The following is a 21,395-nucleotide window of genomic DNA, read 5'->3' as shown; positions in this document are numbered from 1 at the left end:
CATAGTCCAGCAACAAAGGGCAGCATTACCACAGTTTCTCTTTGAATAACTTTATGTGCTGACAATTCTTGCCACCTTTGTGTAATAAATACCCGGTAAATCAGGGAATAAAACTAGTATGAGGCATGCTACTATCAACCCTGAAACCTCTTTAAAATCATGAGTAGCAGCATGACTCCACAATTAGATTTTCATTTCAGTACATCGGTAGTTGTACATTGCACAGAAATATTCCATGATAATATTAGACTTGTGGTTTAACCCTTTACAGAATAGATTATTCATTATGCCCAACCAGAAACATGTTAAAATCTGATAAAACGTCTTGGAAAAACTGGACATGCAATATTTTCTCCACAAGGGTAAAACAAGCCATGTTCACTAAACCAGTACAATAACAACACGTCAAGCTTATTGCAGATGGGAAAGAAATAGGGAGAGAAAGCCCACGATTGCAATCAATACAAGTACTTGAAAAAATTCACAGAAGACATTTAGGGTTAAAATAGGCATGGCCTTTAGCTCTGTATTCATCATACCAGTTCTCAAATAAATCAAAGTTTAATTGTTGTGTACTCAGATTATCAGATGCTAAAGTAGGTGCAGCGAAATGCTCCAGCTGTGCAGTAAATGTCTAACAGTACAATACTAATACACAAATGATCCCAATAAATAATGTTCACGCTCAGTGCCTTCACTTCATAAAAGTTAAATAATTGACCATTTAGTAGATATTCTCTCCGTTGACAAAATACAGTAACAATGCACTTTTGCCATTTGGACTGTCTTTCTAGAACTCATTTTAGTCATTTCTTAGATTTCATCCAAAAGCGTAATTTTGCAATGCAACAATGTGATTCATATATTTATTCAATATGTACATTAAATTAAAAAAATACCGCTAAATCACACATTGTGCATGTATAGTGATATTTGTCAAGTCGTGCCATATTTGTAAAGTCCCCTGTAGCTCAGTTGGTAGAGCATGGCGCTTGCAACGCCAGGGTTGTGGGTTTGTTTCCCACAGGGGGCCAGTATGAAAATGTATGCACTCACTAACTGTAAGTCGCTCTGGATAAGAGCGTCTGCTAAATGACTAAAATGTAAATGTAAATAGTTAGCCAATGTATTAGCTCAATTCTTATTCACTGCAAACAGAACACACTGCTAGGCTAGCCCTCTTTTTTCAAAGCAGCACTTTGGTTGGTTCTAAAAATAGACTACATCAGCTGTGGCCAAGTGATCAGTGTTAATATGACCCAGTACGTTGGACATCAGTTCTCCACCCAACCACTATCAGGTTTCAATATGCTGATTTTGCCCATCCAGTCTCCCAAGGACAAAAAAGCAGTTGTGAGCTCTCATGCCAGTGCTTTACAGTTCTTTCAATTATGGGAAAAGTATTTTAGCCAACAGCGTCAAGATGGGATATGATAATACTTTAACCTCCTGTGTCTCAGTGATGTTTTTTAAGTACCAAATATTGTTTGCTGGTGCAAAGTCAGAAATGGGTAAAGTAAAAGACAAACCAAATCAGAGGGAGGTTGGTTGGTTGGCAACATTAATTAGAGGTTGAGACCACGGCAGTGAGATTTTAGACTTTTTGTTACATTTAAACAGGTGAGGCTTGGCGTTCGGCCTTCTGTGTTCTCTCATAGGTTACTGCAGCGGGGAAGCCTTCATTGGGATCATGATTCTGGAGTCCATATGCTGAATGAGAGGAACTAAAACAGAGATACATGATCAGATGAGAGTTAAAAGTATTTCATATTGTTTTCATTTTTAAAAAGTGCACACACTTTGTGAAAGTACACTTCATAACAGATTTTGCTCACCTGTATAATACACAACCTCATCCCAACCCTCATGTTGCCAAGCTGCGTTCCTTGTGGCTTCTCTGGCCTCAAGGTCTTTGTAAGCTGAAATCAACAATGAAACACTGCATTATAAAAGGAATGTCAGTCTTCTTTCAGAAAAAGAATAACAGCTTTGTATATAAGAGAGCCTAAAAGCCTAGTACGAGAGGCTACATGCATGTTAGATCTGTGTGAATGAACGAGAGTAGAGGGGAGGAAAGGAGAGAAGAGAGATACAGCTGGTCTGCCTGGCCTCACCCCAGAGGTGGTGCACCATGTAGAGGTTTCCGATCTGGGAGAAGAACCCTCCCACAGCCTCACTGTTGTGCTGGCGGTAGCCAATAGCTCTGGCCCTTGGGAAAACAACGGGCCAATCACAACATCAGTCACAACACTTCCCCACAACCAATGCTTCATCTTCACATTTGCTCAAGGCCATCCCATGCAGATCATTATTTTTTTATATCTATTTAACCTTTATTTATACAGGTATTCAATTAAGAACATATTCTTATTTGCCATGATGACCTGTCAAAGAGGCGAGCACAGCAGCCATATACAATTACAATGGGCTACTGTCCTGTTTGGACACTCATTTGACTATTCATACGGTTTGATTGAACTTGCTTGAAAACGATCATTCCAGTTTGGCAGAACCGGTTGGCTATACAGACAGTTGGATTGGATGTACTCATGCATCGAGACCGCTATCTGTATGGTGTTGGATTGGAGATATTTAATTATTGGCTCTGAACCAGTCCCATTAGTCATTGTATATACAATCATATCAATTACAATCATGTACAGTTATTTTGATTACCCAAATCATACTGACTTAATTCACGTTGTCAGCATTTGTTGTTTTAACAATGTGGCATGACTTAGAAAAAACTAAATTTTCCCCAATTAGAATGAGTAATTCTGATCAATTACTGATTCAAATAATCAGAGTACGCACAATCACAAATTAAAACTTATTTTGGCAGACAAGGTCAAAGAATTCAGAACAATTAATTAACATTGAAATATTGAATATTTGTCATAAACGAACAAATGTGTTTTCAACATAAACCTGAGAGAAAGGAATCGTCCAGGCTCATAGGCTCCTGTTGAAAGTAAACAACTAAATTCAATCTGAAAATAGCAAGGACAGTAGTAGAATCTCCCTTTAAGACCTGTGCACTCTGGGATCTAACAATAGAGTTTCAAAACAGCGTCTCTCTGGAATAGCTTTTATTAATGAGAAAATGGGAAGAAAGTGTTAACCGAAAAATAAACTATATGCTGTAAGTAAAGATGATGAGTAATTCAAATGTAAATCAGGTTGCCTTACCAGTAATTACCCCACTCAATCATGGTGCCAGGCTGAAAAAAGGAAACATGAGAAAAACGTTTTTGTATTTCACAGGAATAGCAAATTGTGTGACAATTTCCTCCAAGATTCAAAATAAATCATAATGGCCCTTTCACATGGATTGCAATATAGGCCTGCATTTAAGAGCATAATGTTTCCATAGAGCATACACAAACTCTCCAATGTTTATGTCAACAATTGCCCACCCTTTGTATCATCTGGTGGTGATTCATATTTGTTCAGCAATGTAGCACCCTCCTAAACGAAACCCCTAGTAGTGCTATGGTTAATGAGGTTCAATCACTCAGTACTCACTCTGAGCTGGTAGGACCTGAGCTCGTAGATGTTGGGTCCCTTCCTGGGGATGGGCTCATTCCAGAAGCTGAACTCCAGGAGCAGTTGGTTCCTACGAGACAACAGCATCTTTCCTCTCTCCTCCCGGTACTTCATGAACTCCTGTGGATGAACGTAACGGAAGGACGTCAATCTGGGTGTCAACCTCACATCAATCAGCACATCTGATACCTTCCGGTATATCTAGAGGGGTTCGGTAGGAGGGCTGGACAAAAGCCAGCACACCCAGTAGCTCTTCAGGAGGAAGGTTGGCCACTCTGTATATGAGCTAATGTGACAGGCAACCTCAGACAGTACTAGCATATGAAGCTATATTCAAGACTACTATATTCAATGTGAAGGCTTCTAGACGCTGCCGGTGAGGAATTGACAGTCATGGAACAGTTTGTTACCTTGTTCTGCCTGAGTTTGCTCATGACCTCAGTCAGAGCTGGGTACCCTCCTCTATACCGCCACATATGGACTGGAAAAACACACATAACAGACATTATTTGCAAAGCAATAATAAGCATATTCAGAGACATATCCATAATCCTTCTGATAAGTGTAAGGGCATTATTTCAGTAATGCAAAACCAACAGCCAGGGAAGTATCGACAACATATGTAGACATGACAAGGGTAGACTAGGGTTAGGTCACACTGGTCCTGGAAAGGTAGATGTTTGCTAGTGCTGAGCGATTAGTGCTTTTTGAGGTCAGTTCGGTTTCGGTTTGACTATTAAAAAAATAACCAACATTTCCGATTTCGATTATTTAGGTTGATTGCTGTAACAACACAGAATAAAACAATTAATAAAAGTCCCATGATGGTTGTGACTGCCCATTACTGCTTATCACTTATTAACCATTAAGTGATAGGCAGGTAGCGACTGCCCATTACTTTACTTGAATACATTATTTCAGTTGTGTATTTTACATTTGTTTTATTTGATTATTATTTGATTATTTCATTCCAAGTCAACATCTCATCTCTATAGAGCTGTTGCCTATGCTTTCTGACAAAATCATTATTTTGTAGTTCTTCAAAGTAAATAAGGCTGCTGAATACCAACTATTTTATGACTGCTGAATACCAACTATGAATCACTTAGATAATGCATTTTCAGGTAGAAAACTCGCAAAGCAACAGCTGCTCTCTATATCCCCTCATGATCGCACATTCTTCTCTCTTCTGTAGCAGGCGTAAAAGAAACACAGACCGGCCAAGTATACAAACAATGGATAATGGTCATTGTAGTTAATTACCATGTTTTATGCGCTAAACTATGTAGAATATTGGCCTGTTGGAAACTACAACTCCCTACCACATAGCACAGTTCAGGCTGGATCTGATTTCTCTCTAGAGAAACTGTGCAACGTGTGCATTGAGCTCACAGAAAAAAAATAGAGAAAAAAAATGGAATTCAAATAATTGAACCAGCGTTGGTCAATTAGTTGCACCGAACAGAGCAAATGGAATGTCATTAAACACCTGGAAACCATGTGTTTGATGTATTTGATACCATTCCACTTACTCTGCTCCAGTCAGGGATATACGGCTGCTTAGAGCCAAACCTAGTTTTATCAACAAGAGGAATTTTAAACATTTCAATGAACAGGCCTTTTTTTGTGACCTTTATTTTTGTGAGTTTGATTGTATTACATCTATACCTGACCCAGCGTTGGCTCTGAACCACTTCTCAAATCTTTTCAATTGTATTGTAGATAAACATGCTTTCTTTAAAAAAACTGAGCATTAAAAATAGGTATTGCCCTTGGTTCAGTCCAGAGCTATCTGAAGTCATACACAACAGAGATGCTGCCTAGGCCAAAGCTAGATTCACAGACTCGGGCCCAGACTGGCAGTCTTTCAGGCGATTGAGAAATCTGTTTAAAACTAGTTAAAAAAGCTAAATCAGATTATTATGTTAATACACTATCTAAATGTACAGGAAACCCAGCTAAATTTTGGAAAGCTGTTACTTCACTGAAGGGTTGTGTCTCCTCTTCTCTCCCCCAATTAATTAATTTAGATTCTGGCCCTATTACTGACAAAATTGATATAATTAATGCATTTAATCACCATTTTATCTCTGCGGGCTATATATATATATATATATATGAATGTATTTCAAAGCCAGCTCTTGAAAAGAGTAGTTTGGGATGTTGATGGTGAAGATCTATTGAATGATCCTAAAAATGCTGGTCAGGAGTTTTCTTTTCGGAAATTCACTGATAAAGAAGTCCTGGATGCTTTGCTAACATTAGACAATAAAAAATCCACAGTGGCTGATCATTTGGAGCCTGGTCTGCAGCTCCCTTTATTGCTGGCTCAGTAGCCCACATTTTTTATTTAACATTGTTATCAGGAAGTATTCCAAAAGCATGGAAATCCGCATATGTGCTGCCACTCCATAAGGATGGGGATACAAATGATCTTGACAACTATCACCCCATTTCAAGACTACCTTGTTTAGCTAAGATTCTTGAATCCTTGGTTAACGTACTACTTCGTTCCTTTTTATCTGATAATTGTATTTTTAATATAAACTAATCAGGGTTTAGGCCTGGGCATAGTACTACTACAGCAACCATGCTAGTTGTTAATGATCTTGTCAATGTCTTGGATGCTAAAAAGAGCTGTGCAGCCTTGTTTATTGACCTGTCAAAGGCGTTCGACAATGTTGATCATTCTGTTTTGCTGAAGAAGTTACCAAGAATAGGCCTGGGATATACAGCCTGTTTATGGTTTCAGAATTATCTTAGCGACAGAACTCAGGCCATCTTGACAGATGTAGTTCAATCTACATTTCTTGAGATTCAAAAAGGTGTTCCTCAGGGTTCGATTTTGGGTCCATTATTGTTCACCTTGTATATTAATGACATAGGAAACACTGTTAATACTTGTAACATTCATCTCTATGCAGATGACACAGTTTTGTATTCCTGTGCCACCTCAGTGCAGCAGGCCATTCGTGAACTTCAGCATGACTGATTCAATTCAGAAATCACTTACAGATCTTAAATTAGTGTTAAATACAAGTAAAACAAAGCTCATGCTGTTCTCTAGGTCACGAAATGTTGACCCTGAGGACCTGCATATTTGCGCTACAAATGGAGCCCAAATTGAGCTTGTTTCTCAATATAAGTACCTGGGTGTCTGGATTGATGACAAGTTGTGCTTTGTAACGCATATAGAAAATCTGACTAAGAAGCTAAGATTGTTTTATATCAAAATAAATCATGCCTCAGTATTGAAAATAGGAGAAATTGTTCAAACAACGCTTCTCCCTGTATTGGATTTTGGTGATATTGTTTACATGCATGCGGCAACCTCTGTTTTGAAACCCTTGGACACAGTCTACCATTTCCCAATACATTTTATCACAGGGGACAATTTTAGGACTCATCATTGTAGTCTGTATAAAAATGTGGGATGGACCTCTCTGTCTGTAAGAAGAGAGCTGCATTCTCTTATTTATTTACAAAGCAAATCTTACAGAAACTCCCTTCAATAATTAAGTTAAGAATCATAAGTTACCAAACCCGTTCTCAGGAATGAATAACACTACAGATCCCTTCAATCTCCACAGATTAGTGAAAATCTGCATTTGGTTTTGCCCCTAATTTGTGGAACAATCTGCAGAGTTCACTGCAGTTAGACGTGCTGGTGCCACTCAGGCAGTTGAAATGATTGATTGAGGACCTCTATGTAGTTGAATGTGATTGCTTTTATTAAATATGTTTATTTTGTTATTATGTGCTGAATTATATTGTTTTATACACGTACAGTGAGGGAAAAAAGTATTTGATCCCCTGCTGATTTTGTACATTTGCCCACTGACAAAGACATGATCAGTCTATAATTGGTAATTATAGACTGATGGTAGGTTTGGTAGGTTTATTTGAACAGTGAGAGACAGAATAACAACAACAAAATCTGTCAAAAATGTTATGAATTTATTTGCATTTAATGAGGGAAATAAGTATTTGACCCCGCTGCAAAACATGACTTAGTACTTGGTGGCAAAACCCTTGTTGGCAATCACAGAGGTCAGACGTTTCTTGTAGTTGGCCACCAGGTTTGTACACATAAAGGAGGGATTTTGTCCCACTCCTCTTTTCAGATCTTCTCCAAGTCATTAAGGTTTCGAGGCTGACGTTTGGCAACTCGAACCTTCAGCTCCCTCCACAGATTTTCTATGGGATTAAGGTCTGGTGACTGGCTAGGCCACTCCAGGACCTTAATGTCCTTTTCTTGAGCCACTCCTTTGTTGCCTTGGCCGTGTGTTTTGGGTCATTGTCATGCTGGAATCTGACCACAACACTTTCACCCAGTTCTCCTCTGAATCATTCAGACGTTCATTGGCAAACTTCAGACGGGCATGTATATGTACTTTCTTGAGCAGGGGGACCTTGCGGGCGCTGCAGGATTTCAGTCCTTCACTGCGTAGTGTGTTACCAATTGTTTTCTTGGATGACTATGGTCCCAGCTGCCTTGAGATCATTGACAAGATCCTCCCGTGTAGTTCGGGGTTGATTCCTCACCGTTCTCATGATCATTGCAACTCCACGAGGTGAGATCTTGCATGGAGCCCCAGGCCGAGGGAGATTGACAGTTATTTTGTGTTTCTTCCATTCGCGAATAATCGCACTAACTGTTGTCACCTTCTCACCAAGCTGCTTGCCGATGGTCTTGTAGCCCATTCCAGCCTTGTGTAGGTCTACAATCTTGTCCCCGACATCCTTGGAGAGCTCATTGGTCTTGGCCATGGTGGAGAGTTTGGAATATGATTGATTGATTGCTTCTGTGGACAGGTGTCTTTTATACAGGTAACAAACTGAGATTAGGAGCACTCCCTTTAAGAGTGTGCTCCTAATCTCAGCTCGTTACCTGTATAAAAGACACCTGGGAGCCAGAAATCTTTCTGATTGAGAGGGAATCAAATACTTATTTCCCTCATTAAAATGCAAATCAATTTATAACATTTTTGACATGCGTTTTTCTGGATTTTTTTGTTGTTATTCTGTCTCTCACTGTTCAAATAAACCTACCATTAAAATTATAGACTGATCATTTATTTTTCAGTGGGCAAACGTACAAAATCAGCAGGGGATCAAATACTTTTTTCCCCTCACTGTATAAGTGTCTGTTGTTTTATTATTCTGTTTTTATTGTAACGTATACAAGGCTCTCTTGTGAAATAGATTTTTTATCTCAATGTGACTCCCTGTTTAAATAAAGGTTAAATAAAAACAAATAAAACACAAGCCCGTTCTCCCTAATTAAGGTGCCACCAACCTCCTGTGATTAGTTGTTTAAAAAACTAAAAATATCCAACATTCCGGTTAATAGCGCAGCACTAATGTTTGCAGGCTTTGTTATTATTGCTAGGTGGGTGTAAAGCCAACTTAATTTAATCATCATCTCACTAGGAAAATGTGCGAAACTGGTTCAATGAAGCCCATTTCTCCTGAACTAAGGTTGCATATCCCTACAGGTGTGCCAATTCCAGAGAATGTGCAGTTCAACTAGACTAGAAAGTGGAGGAGTGTGTGCTCTGCTGCCAGCATTCTTACCAGCCTGGTCCTGCTCTCCATACCAGGTGTTCCAGGTACCCACGAGCTCACAGGGATAGTACTTATCATTATGGATAGATGGTAGGGTCTCCTCACTGTCAATAGAAAGCAATAACAAACATATTCTACTGGGGAGCCTAGCAATTAAGAGCATTGGGCCAGTAACCGAAGGGTCGCTGGTTCGAATCCCTGAGCCGGCAAGATGAAAAAAATCTGCCGTTCTGCCCTTGAGCAAGGCAGTTAACCCCCAATAACAACTGCTCCCCGGGCACCGATGACGTGTAAGTCGATTAAGGCAGCCCTCCGCACCTCTCTGATTCAGAGGGGTTGGGTTAAATGCGGAAGACACATTTTGGTTTAATGCATTCAGTTGTACAACTGACTAGGTACCCCATTTCCCCTTCCCCTAATAATAATTGTATGATATATAATATAAAAATATGACCGTTATTATGACTATAACTGTTCTTATTGATGCCTGGATGCAATAATTTGATGTTAGCACAGACACCACTGCAGCTTTCTTGTCAGGTTTCTCTTAGAACTTCAACATACACTTCCCAGCTAAATAGAATGTTCTATAACAATCCCCATCACAAATGTTTAAAATAGGTATTTTGGCTGTGTCTTCTGTGTGTTCTGTGTCTAAACCAGTTGTGCAGATTATACGATAAGTAAAAGGTTATTATGACTGAGTCATCTTAAATATGAGCATAGATAAATTATTCTACACACTGTTGCAATGCCAGCATGTCAATTGCGTCACTGGAATAGAACTTTAGACATTTGGGCTAAACTCTGCTATTACGGAAAAACCACATGAATTTCACGTAATCTTATGTGACGTTAATTTGACAACATGTGGTAACATGTGATAACACGAAACTACACATGTGAAAACAAGTGAAGTGTTTCAAAAACACGTTTTCACGTCATGTCATTTTCCACATGTGAAATCATGTGTTTTTTCTTTAAGTGTGCACAACCCACTGGTGACACCAGCTGTGCAGTCATATAATATCACCATTACTACCGTTTACATTATATCACACATACTCAACAACCAAATGAAACAATAATTTGGGACAGTACTACCCTCGGTAAGGCTACTACTTGACAGTACTACCCTCGGTAAGGCTACTACTTGAGGGGCTTTAGGTATAAAGGCCTAGACTGAACAAGGTCCATGCTACTTACCAAAGCTGGTTGTAGGCATCCTGGCACTCTGGTTTCACGTTATGGACTGTAACAGAACAATCTCTATTAGACATAGTGCCCTCTGTTTTGGAAGGGGTTAAATTGGTCACACTTTACATTACAGTCAAGATCTGTATGTACAGTGAAACAAGTATTGTAATTACTAATTTCTACAATATACTTACTTCTTACAATATGCTTATGGTTATTCCACTGCACTCAAAACTCTGAAATATAAAAAGTAATTTGGAATTAAAGTAAACAAGTTACAGTAAAGCACAACTTACACTGGATTTTGTAGAGGTTGCTTTCCTCATTCTTGGTTAGCAAGTGGGAGTGGGCATCCTTTCTGGGATCAACTTTACGCACAAATAGCGACTTGAACCAGCTATCTTCACGATTCCTATGGTTTGATGCTGACAACCCCCTGGAGAAAAAATACAGATGGTAGTGTTAATACATATGTGAACAGAGACATCTTATGAAGTGAGTGACTCATCTATTCCTGCATCAAAGGATTTCACTGCTGTGTAGTGAGCTGAAGTCAGATCTGTCCATGCATGCATCCCACATTCCTCTGCAGGTGAATTATGACAGAAAGGTCTAGCTAACAATAATAACAGTAACACAGGCACTGTATGATGTTGTTGCCCAAGCTACCTACACACAATGTTTGAGAAAATGCACACTAGCTTCCTACATGCAGTACCAGGTCTTGCATGTCCCTGGCTGTTTCCAAAGGAAACAACAAGCAGTGACAGTTAGAGCTAGCCACAGACTACCACTGCTGAACATACACATGCGCAATCATGGTGCTTATGAAAACAATGTATCATTGGCTAATGTTGACACTATAAGGTAAAAAAATGCCGATGTAGTAACATAGTAATGCCATGCAAAATACAGTAAGCTACACCATATATACACAAATGTATGTGGACACCCCATCAAATTAGTGGATTCGGCTAATTCAGCCACACCCGTTGCTGACAGGTGTATAAAATCGAGCACACCGCCATGCAATCTCCATAGACAAACATTGACAGTAGAATGGCCTTACTGAAGAGCTGTGACTTTCAACCTGGCACCATCATAGGATGCCACCTTTCCAACAAGACAGTTCGTCAAATTTCTGCCCTGCTAGACCTGTCCCGGTCAACTGTAAGTGATTAATCTGGGTTTGGCAGATGCCAGGAGAACGCTACCTGCCCCAATGCATAGTGCCAACTGTAAAGTTTGGTGGAGGAGGAATAATGGTCTGGGGCTGTTTTTCATGGTTCGGGCTAAGCTCCTTAGTTCCAGTGAAGGGAAATCTTAACGCTACAGCATACACTGACATTCTAGACGATTCTGTGCTTCCAACATTGTGGCAACAGTTTGGGGAAGTTCCTGTTTCAGCATGACAATGCCCCCGTGCACAAAGCGAGGTCCATACAGAACTGGACTGGAATGCACAGAGCCCTGATATCAACCCCATCGAACACCTTTGGGATGAAATGGAACACCGACTGCGAGCCAGGCCTAAACGCCCAACATCAGTGCTCAACCTCACTAACCTCAACATCTAGTGGAAAGCCTTCCCAGAAGAGTGGAGGCTGCAAAGGGGGGACCAACTCCATATTAATGGCCATGATTTTCGAATGAGATGTTCGACGAGCAGGTCTCCACATACTTTTGGCCATGTAGTGTATATCCACAACAGTAGCCCTACCTTTATAATATTGACCTTGAGCAAGTGTAATAATAATTGACTATTAGACAGACAATTACACTAGTAACTGGACGTGCATTACCTTCAAGAGTTTAACCATTTTAGAATAGCTCAAACTAGAAGTTGCACTAATTTGTAGCTTATCAAATCGACTACAGGCCAATAGTTGACTGGCTAGTTATTTAGGCTAGCTTGCTAGCAGTCACTTGTTCAGGTTCACTCCTGCACACTTGCAGCATAGACGAGTCAGTGGGAGCCTCTATTCTCCAAAATCGTCAATGGAACAAAAGTCAGAGCCCAAACGCTTTAAATCCTAAACGTGCAAAGTAATAATAGTCACACCTGCTTAAAACGACGATCTGTCCTGTCGACTGGGCCGTTTTTCTAGCCTGATTCAGGCCATTGCCAAATCTCTGAAGGACTCGGGTCGCCATCTTCCATTGATAACCCTGGAGCGTATTCATTACGCCGATTCGGTTGCAAAACGTTTCTTAAACGGAAGCAAACGGAATGACGGGGAGGGACCTACCGAAATTTGTTCAATATAAAGTCTCGTTTTGCTCTGTTTGCTTCCGTTTAGTCTTAAACGATAAACGGTTCCCGTAATGAATACACCCGCGTCCTATGCAAAAACACAGTGGAGGCTGTGAGTCTACAATGTAGCCACCAGGTGGTAGTCAAACACCAACAAATGAATGGTGTGACCAGGGGAGGACCACCAGTCCTCGGTCCTATGTTACAGTTTTTAGATACAAACTTGAAAAGGAGACTGGTGTGTGTACCTCTTCTTTGTAGACTTCACTTCTTTTTTTTGCTTGACTGAATATATCTACTGTATTTTCTGTGATTGGGGATAAATGCAATCTAAACTCAAACTCAAGGCAAGCCTGCCGGATCCGGAACAACCTCTGACTAAAACCAGAGGAAGAGGCGAAGCAATTGGGATAACTGGGCCAAAAGCCGTCTTCTCCAGCAGGTGGCGTTTTTTCGTTTACCAAGCGAGGAGTTTTTGTATGGAGGTCAATGACAGTGTCGAATTTGGATAACACAAAAAGTAATGGCTACTTGCTACGTGTGGCTTATTTGATCGAATATACGTTTCGTAATGCTTAGGTTGTTACGAGTGTACAGATAAGTAGGACACGTGACATCCCGGCATTTTTTAGAAAAACACTTTGTATCGGAGTTGTGCCTGTTCACACACGTTTCTGCACTCTCATTGGCTAGAATGGTCCCACCTGATCTTGCCTCTCCCGACTGCCTTCCTTTTTGATGACATTTATTTTCATTGTTAGAGCGGCTACTTGAGTTTCTGGTCAATATAATGGATAATCTGTGCTAAAACCAAATTAAAACTATATGTGAACTGGCCAGTCTCCCCTTGACAAGTAGGCCTGATGCCATAACCCCCCCCCCCCCTTGAAACAACTTGTACTTTCCCGCTACCCACTCAACTTTATGCGACTGACCTTCAGTTAAACTCCCACATCAAACCTAATGGATGTTTCTTCGCATTTTTCATGGAGAGAGCATGTGCTAATAGCAGTGGCGCAACTTTCATTCTGAAATATAATTGTTGTCCCCCCCAGTTTTATCATTGGAATATGATACAAGACGAGGCAACGGTGTGCTTTAGGACCATGCGGATTCCTCTGAGAGGTCGGTCGGGTAGGCTGTTTGCAGTGTAAAAAAAATAAAGGTTAAAAGCCTGGCTAATAGAAAAAGGGACTTGACCGGTTTGAACTAACTTTGCAACCTTTGTGAAGACAACAGTTTGGTACGTTTTAAAGGCTAGATAGCTGACTTGAAAAATCCAGATTGAACAAACCTTTGCAACTTGTCCGGAGATAGCCACGTCGCTGCATGGGGTTGTGGTCGCTAGAATAGACTAGAGCAGGGGTCTTCAACCTTTTCTTGCCCAGGGATCCAATGTCTTGTCTTATTATCAGGTGAATGATAATGGCAAGGAAAGGTAATCAACATTTTAAAATTAATAGATTTGGTAGATAGTTTTTCATTATTTTGGCCTCCCATTTTACATTTTTGTCATTTAGCAGACGCTCTTATCCAGAGCGACTTACAGTTAGTGAGTGCATACATTTTTCATACTGGCCCCACGTGGGCTCCCCACATTACAATTGGAAGAGGAAGTGTAAACTGAACTCCAACATAGCCTATTAGCAAGAAAGATAACTCCAAACACATTTTCACTAATAGCATCTGTTTAGCTGGTTAAACAAAGGTTAGCCATGTGTTGGTAAAAATGTATGTCCAAGTCAAGATAGTTTACCAAAAGCCGGCGGCACTTGTCGTGACTGGGCTTCGGACCGCATGTTGATATCCCTGGACTAGAGAGACTCATTGGCTACATACATTTGATATGGCTGAAATATAATTTCCCCTGTCACTTGAACTAATTATAAAAAAAAATTCAATCATTGCAACTTCAAAACCTAACCTTTAAAAAAAATTTATTTAGGTATGTGAGTGACGGATGATGACTCCATCCAACCCTGGGCTGGCCAACATGATGGAATGAAAACGCAGAAAAGGTAGTTAGTCAACCTTCTATTAGTCAAGCTAAATGAGAACATCTGTGTAGTTTTAGTCACACTTTAGTAGTGTTAGAAATTGCGTAATTCAAATCTGGTATTGGAATAAGAATCAAGAGATCTTCAATCCAAGCTTAATTTATTATATGCAAAATGTATGTATGATAAGTATGAAGGTTCGTATACGGGCTCACTGAAAAACCACGCAGGGCCGTCAGAGAACTAGAATTATTGTTTACAGATTCTTTCTCAAATACTCTGACAGAAAGCCTCCACCTCTTCTGTTGGCCAACCAGAGCAAAGGACTGAGTGTGGTCCAGACTCCATTTCAGCCAATCCGTTCCATTTGTTGCCAGGCATAGTTGCTATGATAATAACCTGCGGAGTCAGCACCGAAAATACACAAATCCACTGTAGCCATGTTCAAGGACAGTTTCACCGACAACAAAGAGAGAGTGTTCTTATCAGCCTGTTATGTGAAACAATCCATATCAGTACAGTGCTCCTCATTAATGCATTCCTTCCAAGCTATTCATCACATACAGATCCAATTAAAAAATAAAACCCAACAGTAGCTATAACTTACTAGAGGTATAACTTACAGGTGACTGTATAACTACAGGTGAATTGGGGTATATTAGGTACACCACCACATTCATGAAAATGGTTCGCTCCTACAGACTGTCAATTACGTGGCTGTGGCTTACTATATAAAGCAGGCAGACAGGCATCAAGGCATTCAGTTACTGTTCGATTGAATGTTAGAATGGGCAAAATGAGTGACCTCGTTTTGATCATGTAGTCTTGGAAAGCACAACTCATATATACACTCCCATTCAAAAGTTTGGGGTCACTAAGAAATGTCCTTGTTTTTGAAAGAAAAGCAATTTTCTTGTCAATTAAAATAACATAAAATTGATCAGAAATACAGTGTAGACATTGTTAATGTTGTAAATGGCTATTGTAGCTGGAAACGGCTGATTTTTAATGGAATATCTACATTTACATTTTAGTCATTTAGTAGACGCTCTTATCCAGAGCGACTTACAGGAGCAATTAGGGTTAAGTGCCTTGCTCAAGGGCACATTAACGTCATTTAGCAGACGCTCTTAGCCAGAGCGACTCACAAATTGGTGCGTTCACCCTATAGCCAGTGGAATAACCACTTTACACTCTACAGAGGCCTACAGAGGCCCATTATCAGCAACCATCAGTCCTGTGTTCCAATGACACGTTGAGTTTGCTAATCCAAGTTTATCATTTTAAAAGGCTAATTGATCATTAGAAAACCCTTTTGCAATTATGTTAGCACAGCTGAAAACTGTTGTGCTGATTAAAGAAGCAATAAAACTGGCCTTGAGACTAGTTGAGTATCTGGCGCATCAGCAATTGTGGGTTCGATTACAGGCTCAAAATGGCCAGAAACAAAGAACTTTCTTCTGAAACTCATCAGCCTATTCTTGTTCTCAGAAATGAAGGCTATGCCATGCGAGGAATTGCTAAGAAACGGAAGATCTCGTGCAACGCTGTGTACTACTCCCTTCACAGAACAGTGCAAACTGGCTCTAACCAGAATAGAAAGAGGAGTGGGAGGCCCCGGTACACAACTGAGCAAGAGGACAAATACATTAGAGTGTCTAGTTTGAGAAACAGACGCCTCACAGGTCTTCAACTGGCAGCTTCATTAAATAGTACTCGCAAAACACCAGTCTCAACGTCAACAGTGAAGAGGCGACTCCGGGATGCTGACCTTCTAGGCAGAGTTGCAAAGAAAAAGCCATATCTCAGACTGCCCATCTTAATCTTTTCTTTTTATATGCCAGTCTGTGATATGGCTTTTTCTTTGCAGCTATGCCTAGTGCATTCAGAAAGTATCCAGACCTCTTGAATTTTTCCACATTTTGTTATGTTACAGCCTTATTCTAAAATTGATTAAATTATTTTTTTCCTTATCAATATACACACAATACCCCATATTGACAAAGCAAAAACAGGTTTTTAGAAATGTTTGCAAATGTATTAAAAATAAAAAACAGACATACCTTATTTAGATAAGTATTCAGACCATTTGTAGATTGATGAGAGAGAAAAAAAACAATTTAATCCATTTTAGAATAAGGCTGTAATGTAACAAAATGTGTTAAGAGGTCTGAAAACTTTCTGAATGCACTGTATATAGTGTGTGTGTGTGTATGCGCTACATAACCACACTGACAGTACACATTCCCAGTTTTTCCTAGTTTCTGAAATCCCAGACCTAGGGCAACAGCAGACAACTCTCCCTGCAAATCACAAGTTTGGGTAGGCAGGGTTTAAAATGAGAGCGACATGACAGAGACGGACACAATGTGGACGCAGATAGCTAGGCCCAAGACGCTAGGCACAAGATGATCTAGCTTCTTAAAGTATCTCTGGCTAGCATAATTACCACAGCCAGTCAGTGGTTGAAAGCTTGTGACGCTAAAGTTAGCTGTCATGGTATTTGCAAAAAACGACATGCAAAATACACTTATTGAAAATATCCTTTCTGAGCTCCATTTAGCTAGCTACCAATTTTGTGTCCGGTGAGGATGTTTACGCCAGGGCACAAATGGATAAGGCTCTGGATGTATTTCCTGCGTGTCCATTTCCGCCTAGCCCAACCAACATTTTTACCTGTGCAGACGTGTGTACTGGAACACTGTTAATGTGGGAGGCAACCTGTCTGCCTAGGGATACTAAGTTTGTCCCAGTCGAGTTTTTGGGAAACATGCATTCACTTCTTATCAATGCTACTTCAACTGTGTAGTGAACAGTATTGACTCCTGAGCATTTAAAAAATATATATAATAATTATTTATTCTGGTTCTTTCGAACGAGTCTCAACCTTTTTATGGTCACCTGGTGTGTGGAATTAACTGAAGAAATGGGAGGTGTTCGAGTCCAGGCGTTCTGGCGGTTGTAATTCTTGGCACATAGCACCAATGGCCTCAATCATGGTCCTTGCAGGGGCCAAAGGCAGCTCACAGCTGGGCATGAGGGCCCACCGAGCCCTCCCAAAATATGGAGTCCTCTCCACAAGCCTGGGAACAGTTGGGCCTAGGCTACCTCTTTCTCTGAGTGTAATAGGTTTTCAGTATTCAGAGTGACATGCTCTCAATGCAATAAAAAGAACACAAAAAAGAACACAAAAATACAAAATATTTCATTTGGATAAAAATTATTCCAGTTTGTATTTCTTCTACCATTCATGTTATGGTGGATAGTAATGATCTATTATCACCTTTCTAAATATCTATTGTTTTGGGCGGCTGTGGGAGAAATGCAAAACAGACCCTGTAGTCTGACTGTGAACTCTATTAGGAAACTGGATCACAAGGTGGCTGCTTCTCCTACGTTGTGGTTACTTTGAGGAACTGCAGTGATGGGCTTTCAAGTTCACTCTAGCCTTGGTACTGGCAGTAAATCTTAGCTGATGATTGTGTTTTCAAATCTCACGACTGAATGCCGCAAATGATGGAAAACTCTATCAGTATGATTCAGCTTTACAATGCCAAGAGGAAATAAGTAATGGATTGTCTGTTAAGACTGTTTACAGAAAATGGAAAGTGAGATGGTGTCATGGTCATGTAAACATTCAGCACACATAAAATATATATATATATTTTGTGAGTATTTTACCTTCCCAAAACACTAAACAGCTTTAAAACCTCTTAAGGATAAGACCCTTTTTTTCAATTTTCGCCTAAAATGACATACCCAAATCTAACTGCCTGTAGCCCAGGACCTGAAGCAAGGATATGCATATTCTTGATACCATTTGAAAGGAAACACTTACAAGTTTGTGGAAATGTGAAATTAATGTAGGAGAATATAACACATTAGATCTGGTAAAAGATAATACAAACAAACAAACATGCGTTTTCTATTAATTTTTTTAAATAGATGATGTTCCATCATCTTTGAAATGCAAGAGAAAGGCCACAATATAATATTGCAGTTTAGGCGCAATTTAGATTTTCGCCACTATATGGCAGCAGTGTGTGTGCAAAGTTTCAGATAGATCCAGTGAACCATTGCAATACTGGACTATTTTGTATCAAGTCTGCCCAAATGTACCGAATTGGTCAATTGATACAAGTACATATCTATAGAGAACATACAAAAATGATATGGTAGTACAAAATGTAAGTTTACACACTACCAGGAATGTCATACATGATGGATCATTAGCTTATACACTAACTTTCATACATCTAGATGGCCGGGCAGGGTGGGTGTGGAGCCAGAGAGCAGGGGTTCAAACTGTAGAATCCAGTTCCTACATTTGAATATAAACATTGATTTTATCAAACAAAACTAAGCTACATTTTATCTCTGGGACCCTTAGGATGACAAATCAAAGCAAGATTACTAAATGTAAGTACATTATTTACCTTCAGAGGTGAATGTATCAAACCAGTTGCCGTGATAATTTTTGTTGTTGTGCACTCTCCTCAAACAATAGCATGGTATTTTTTCACTGTAATAGCTACTGTAAACTGGACAGTGCAGTTAGATTAACAAGAATGTAAGCTTTCTGCCCATATAAGACATGTCTATGTCCTGGAAAGGTTGATGTTACTTACAACTGTCATGCTAATCACATTAGCGCACGTTAGCTCAACCGTCCCGTATACGGGACACCGATCCCGTAGAGGTTAAAATGGAGCTGTAGAGGGTGTTGGAAGCATTTCTGCTTGTGGTTTTCTTTCTGAATGAGAGATTTGATCTGGATTCTAGAATGCCTGTCTGTTATTTTAATCTGTTCTTTGATGGTTTTTGGAGTGTCTTGTAAGTAAGATCAGGGATCTTGGCCTTCACTTCCTGGACAGGTTACAGTTTTTCCCCTTTGTCACATGTCTTGTGTTCAAATGTTGGTTTGTATAGAATGGAGTAATGACTGTACACTGCACAAATCCAAAGGGGAAGGTGCTGATACACTGGCCAAATTGGTTTGATGATGGTACATGATGCATTTATAGGCATTTGTTATTTTTCAAAATGTGTGAGGGAAAGTAGTTTACTCCTTCTTTAGTTTTATGTTACATGTAGGCCTATGCTAGTTCAAAAATGTAATTTGTGCAGCAGTATTCTCATTATGCCATTGTTTTGTTTTAGGAATGTTTTTTGTATTAATCTCATGATGTATAGACATCTGTGATGAATTACAATAATCAGTACTGTACATAAAAACATGCTGGTTTCTGTAAACTGCTGCCATCGACTTTTTGGATGTGTTGCGAAATAAGCTGACCTAAATCCATGTTCTCTTGTTGATGGGGTCTTGTAGCAATACTGCATATGGCTATCACCACAGGAGACAATTACAATATTTAAGCTAGGCAGGTGAATTAAAATGTTCCCAGACCATATTGCTATATGTACAGTAGGCCTTTCCCTATAGAGAATCCCATTGTTAGCAGCTCAAGTTTATGGGCTTAAACTGAAATGCTGGAAGCCATGATGCTCTCTGAACATCCAAACACTGCTTCGTCTTAATACAAACAGAATAAATAAGGACTGTAATTGCTCAAAGCAGCCCCTAGGTCCAATTCGAGTCTGCATTTGAAAAACTGTGACAGAACATTATGGAAAATTCATCTGACAGTGCCCTTGACAGCAATATAGCCAATAATACTGGTTTGGAAGATGATCTTTATAAAAGCGATAATGAAAGCCAACCTACTTTCTCCCTTATTCAAAATTGCTTTCATAAATTGCTTGTATCTTGGTTAGGCATCAGCATTCAGCAGCACACAAGACTAAGTCCAAAGGTGGTCATTCCACTGCATTTTTGGATTATAACAGAACGAAAGCCCAGGCCCGGCAGTAGATACACATTCCAGTTGAGTTTCCTTTCCTCTGTATGAAGATGCAGAGAGAACCTTAAACTGAGCTGAGGTATATTCAGTCAGATATGCTACATTTTTGCTGGGAAATAGTATTTTTGTTTGATTGGTATCAACTGCTTCTACAGTACATCCTTTTCTGGAGGTGTTGGTTAAAGAACCTTGTTCCAAATTTTGTAGATACAGTTCATTCGGAAAGTATTCAGACCCCTTGACTTTTTCCACATTACATGTTACAGCCTTATTCTAAAATTGATTAAATTGTTTTCCCCCCTCATCAATCTACACACAATACCCCATAATGACAAAGCAAAAACGTTTTTTTAGATTATTTTGCGAATGTATTAAAAACAAAAAAACTGAAATAACACATTTACGTAAGTATTCAGACCCTTTACTCAGTACTTTGTTGAAGCACCTTTGGCAGTGATTACAGTCTCGAGTATTCTTGGGTATGACGCTACAAGCTTGGCACACCTGTATTTGGGGAGTTTCTCCCATTCTTCTCTGCAGATCCTCTCAAGCTCTGTCAGGTTGGATGGGGAGCGTTAGGGCACAGCTATTTTCAAGTCTCTCCAGAGATGTTAGATCGGGTTCAAGTCCGGGCTCTGACTGGGCCACTCAAGGACATCCAGAGACTTGTCCCGAAGCCACTCCTGCATTGTCTTGGCTGTGTGCTTAGGGTCGTTGTCCTGTTGGAAGGTGAACCTTCGCCCCAGTCTGAGGTCCTGAGCGCTCTGTAGCAGGTTTTCATCAAGGATCTCTCTGCACTTTTCTTCGTTAATCTTTCCCTCGATCCTGACTAGTCTCTCAGTCCCTGCCACTGAAAAACATCCCCACAGCATGATGCTGCCACCACCATGCTTCACTGTAGGGATGGTGCCAGGTTTCCTGTAGGGATGGTGCCAGGAGTGCTGCAGAGATGGCTGTCCTTCTGGAAGG

General features: G+C 40.0%; 1 protein-coding gene across 1 annotated transcript; it reads right to left on the bottom strand.

Moving 5' to 3' along the window:
• Positions 1-34: 34 nt before the first annotated feature.
• On the bottom strand, positions 35-12,681 carry LOC121567916 (protein NipSnap homolog 2). Its single transcript, XM_041878304.2, has 10 exons — positions 12,374-12,681; positions 10,608-10,747; positions 10,321-10,366; positions 9,124-9,218; positions 3,957-4,027; positions 3,526-3,666; positions 3,190-3,221; positions 2,115-2,209; positions 1,836-1,919; positions 35-1,724 (listed from the first exon to the last, which is right to left on the bottom strand). Exons 1-10 carry the CDS (start codon positions 12,493-12,495, stop codon positions 1,660-1,662), a joined length of 891 nt encoding a protein of 296 aa, XP_041734238.1. The 5' UTR covers positions 12,496-12,681; the 3' UTR covers positions 35-1,659.
• Positions 12,682-21,395: the final 8,714 nt, after the last annotated feature.

Source organism: Coregonus clupeaformis, chromosome 6, assembly GCF_020615455.1.
Source record: "Coregonus clupeaformis isolate EN_2021a chromosome 6, ASM2061545v1, whole genome shotgun sequence".
In the NCBI taxonomy this organism is placed as follows: domain Eukaryota; kingdom Metazoa; phylum Chordata; class Actinopteri; order Salmoniformes; family Salmonidae; genus Coregonus; species Coregonus clupeaformis.
Note: the sequence above shows the minus strand (reverse complement) of the source record. Positions and strands in the feature narration are given on the sequence as shown.

What these genes read in the sequence shown, in the direction of transcription:
- LOC121567916 (XM_041878304.2), bottom strand. Translation starts at nt 12,495, where the DNA reads ATGAATACGCTCCAGGGTTATCAATGGAAGATGGCGACCCGAGTCCTT. An exon ending in CAGATCGTCGTTTTAAGCAG is followed by an intron (nt 10,748 to 12,373) that starts GTGTGACTATTA and finishes TTTTTTCTCCAG; the next exon opens with GGGGTTGTCAGCATCAAACC. An exon ending in TCAGGTCCTACCAGCTCAGA is followed by an intron (nt 3,222 to 3,525) that starts GTGAGTACTGAG and finishes TCCTTTTTTCAG; the next exon opens with CCTGGCACCATGATTGAGTG.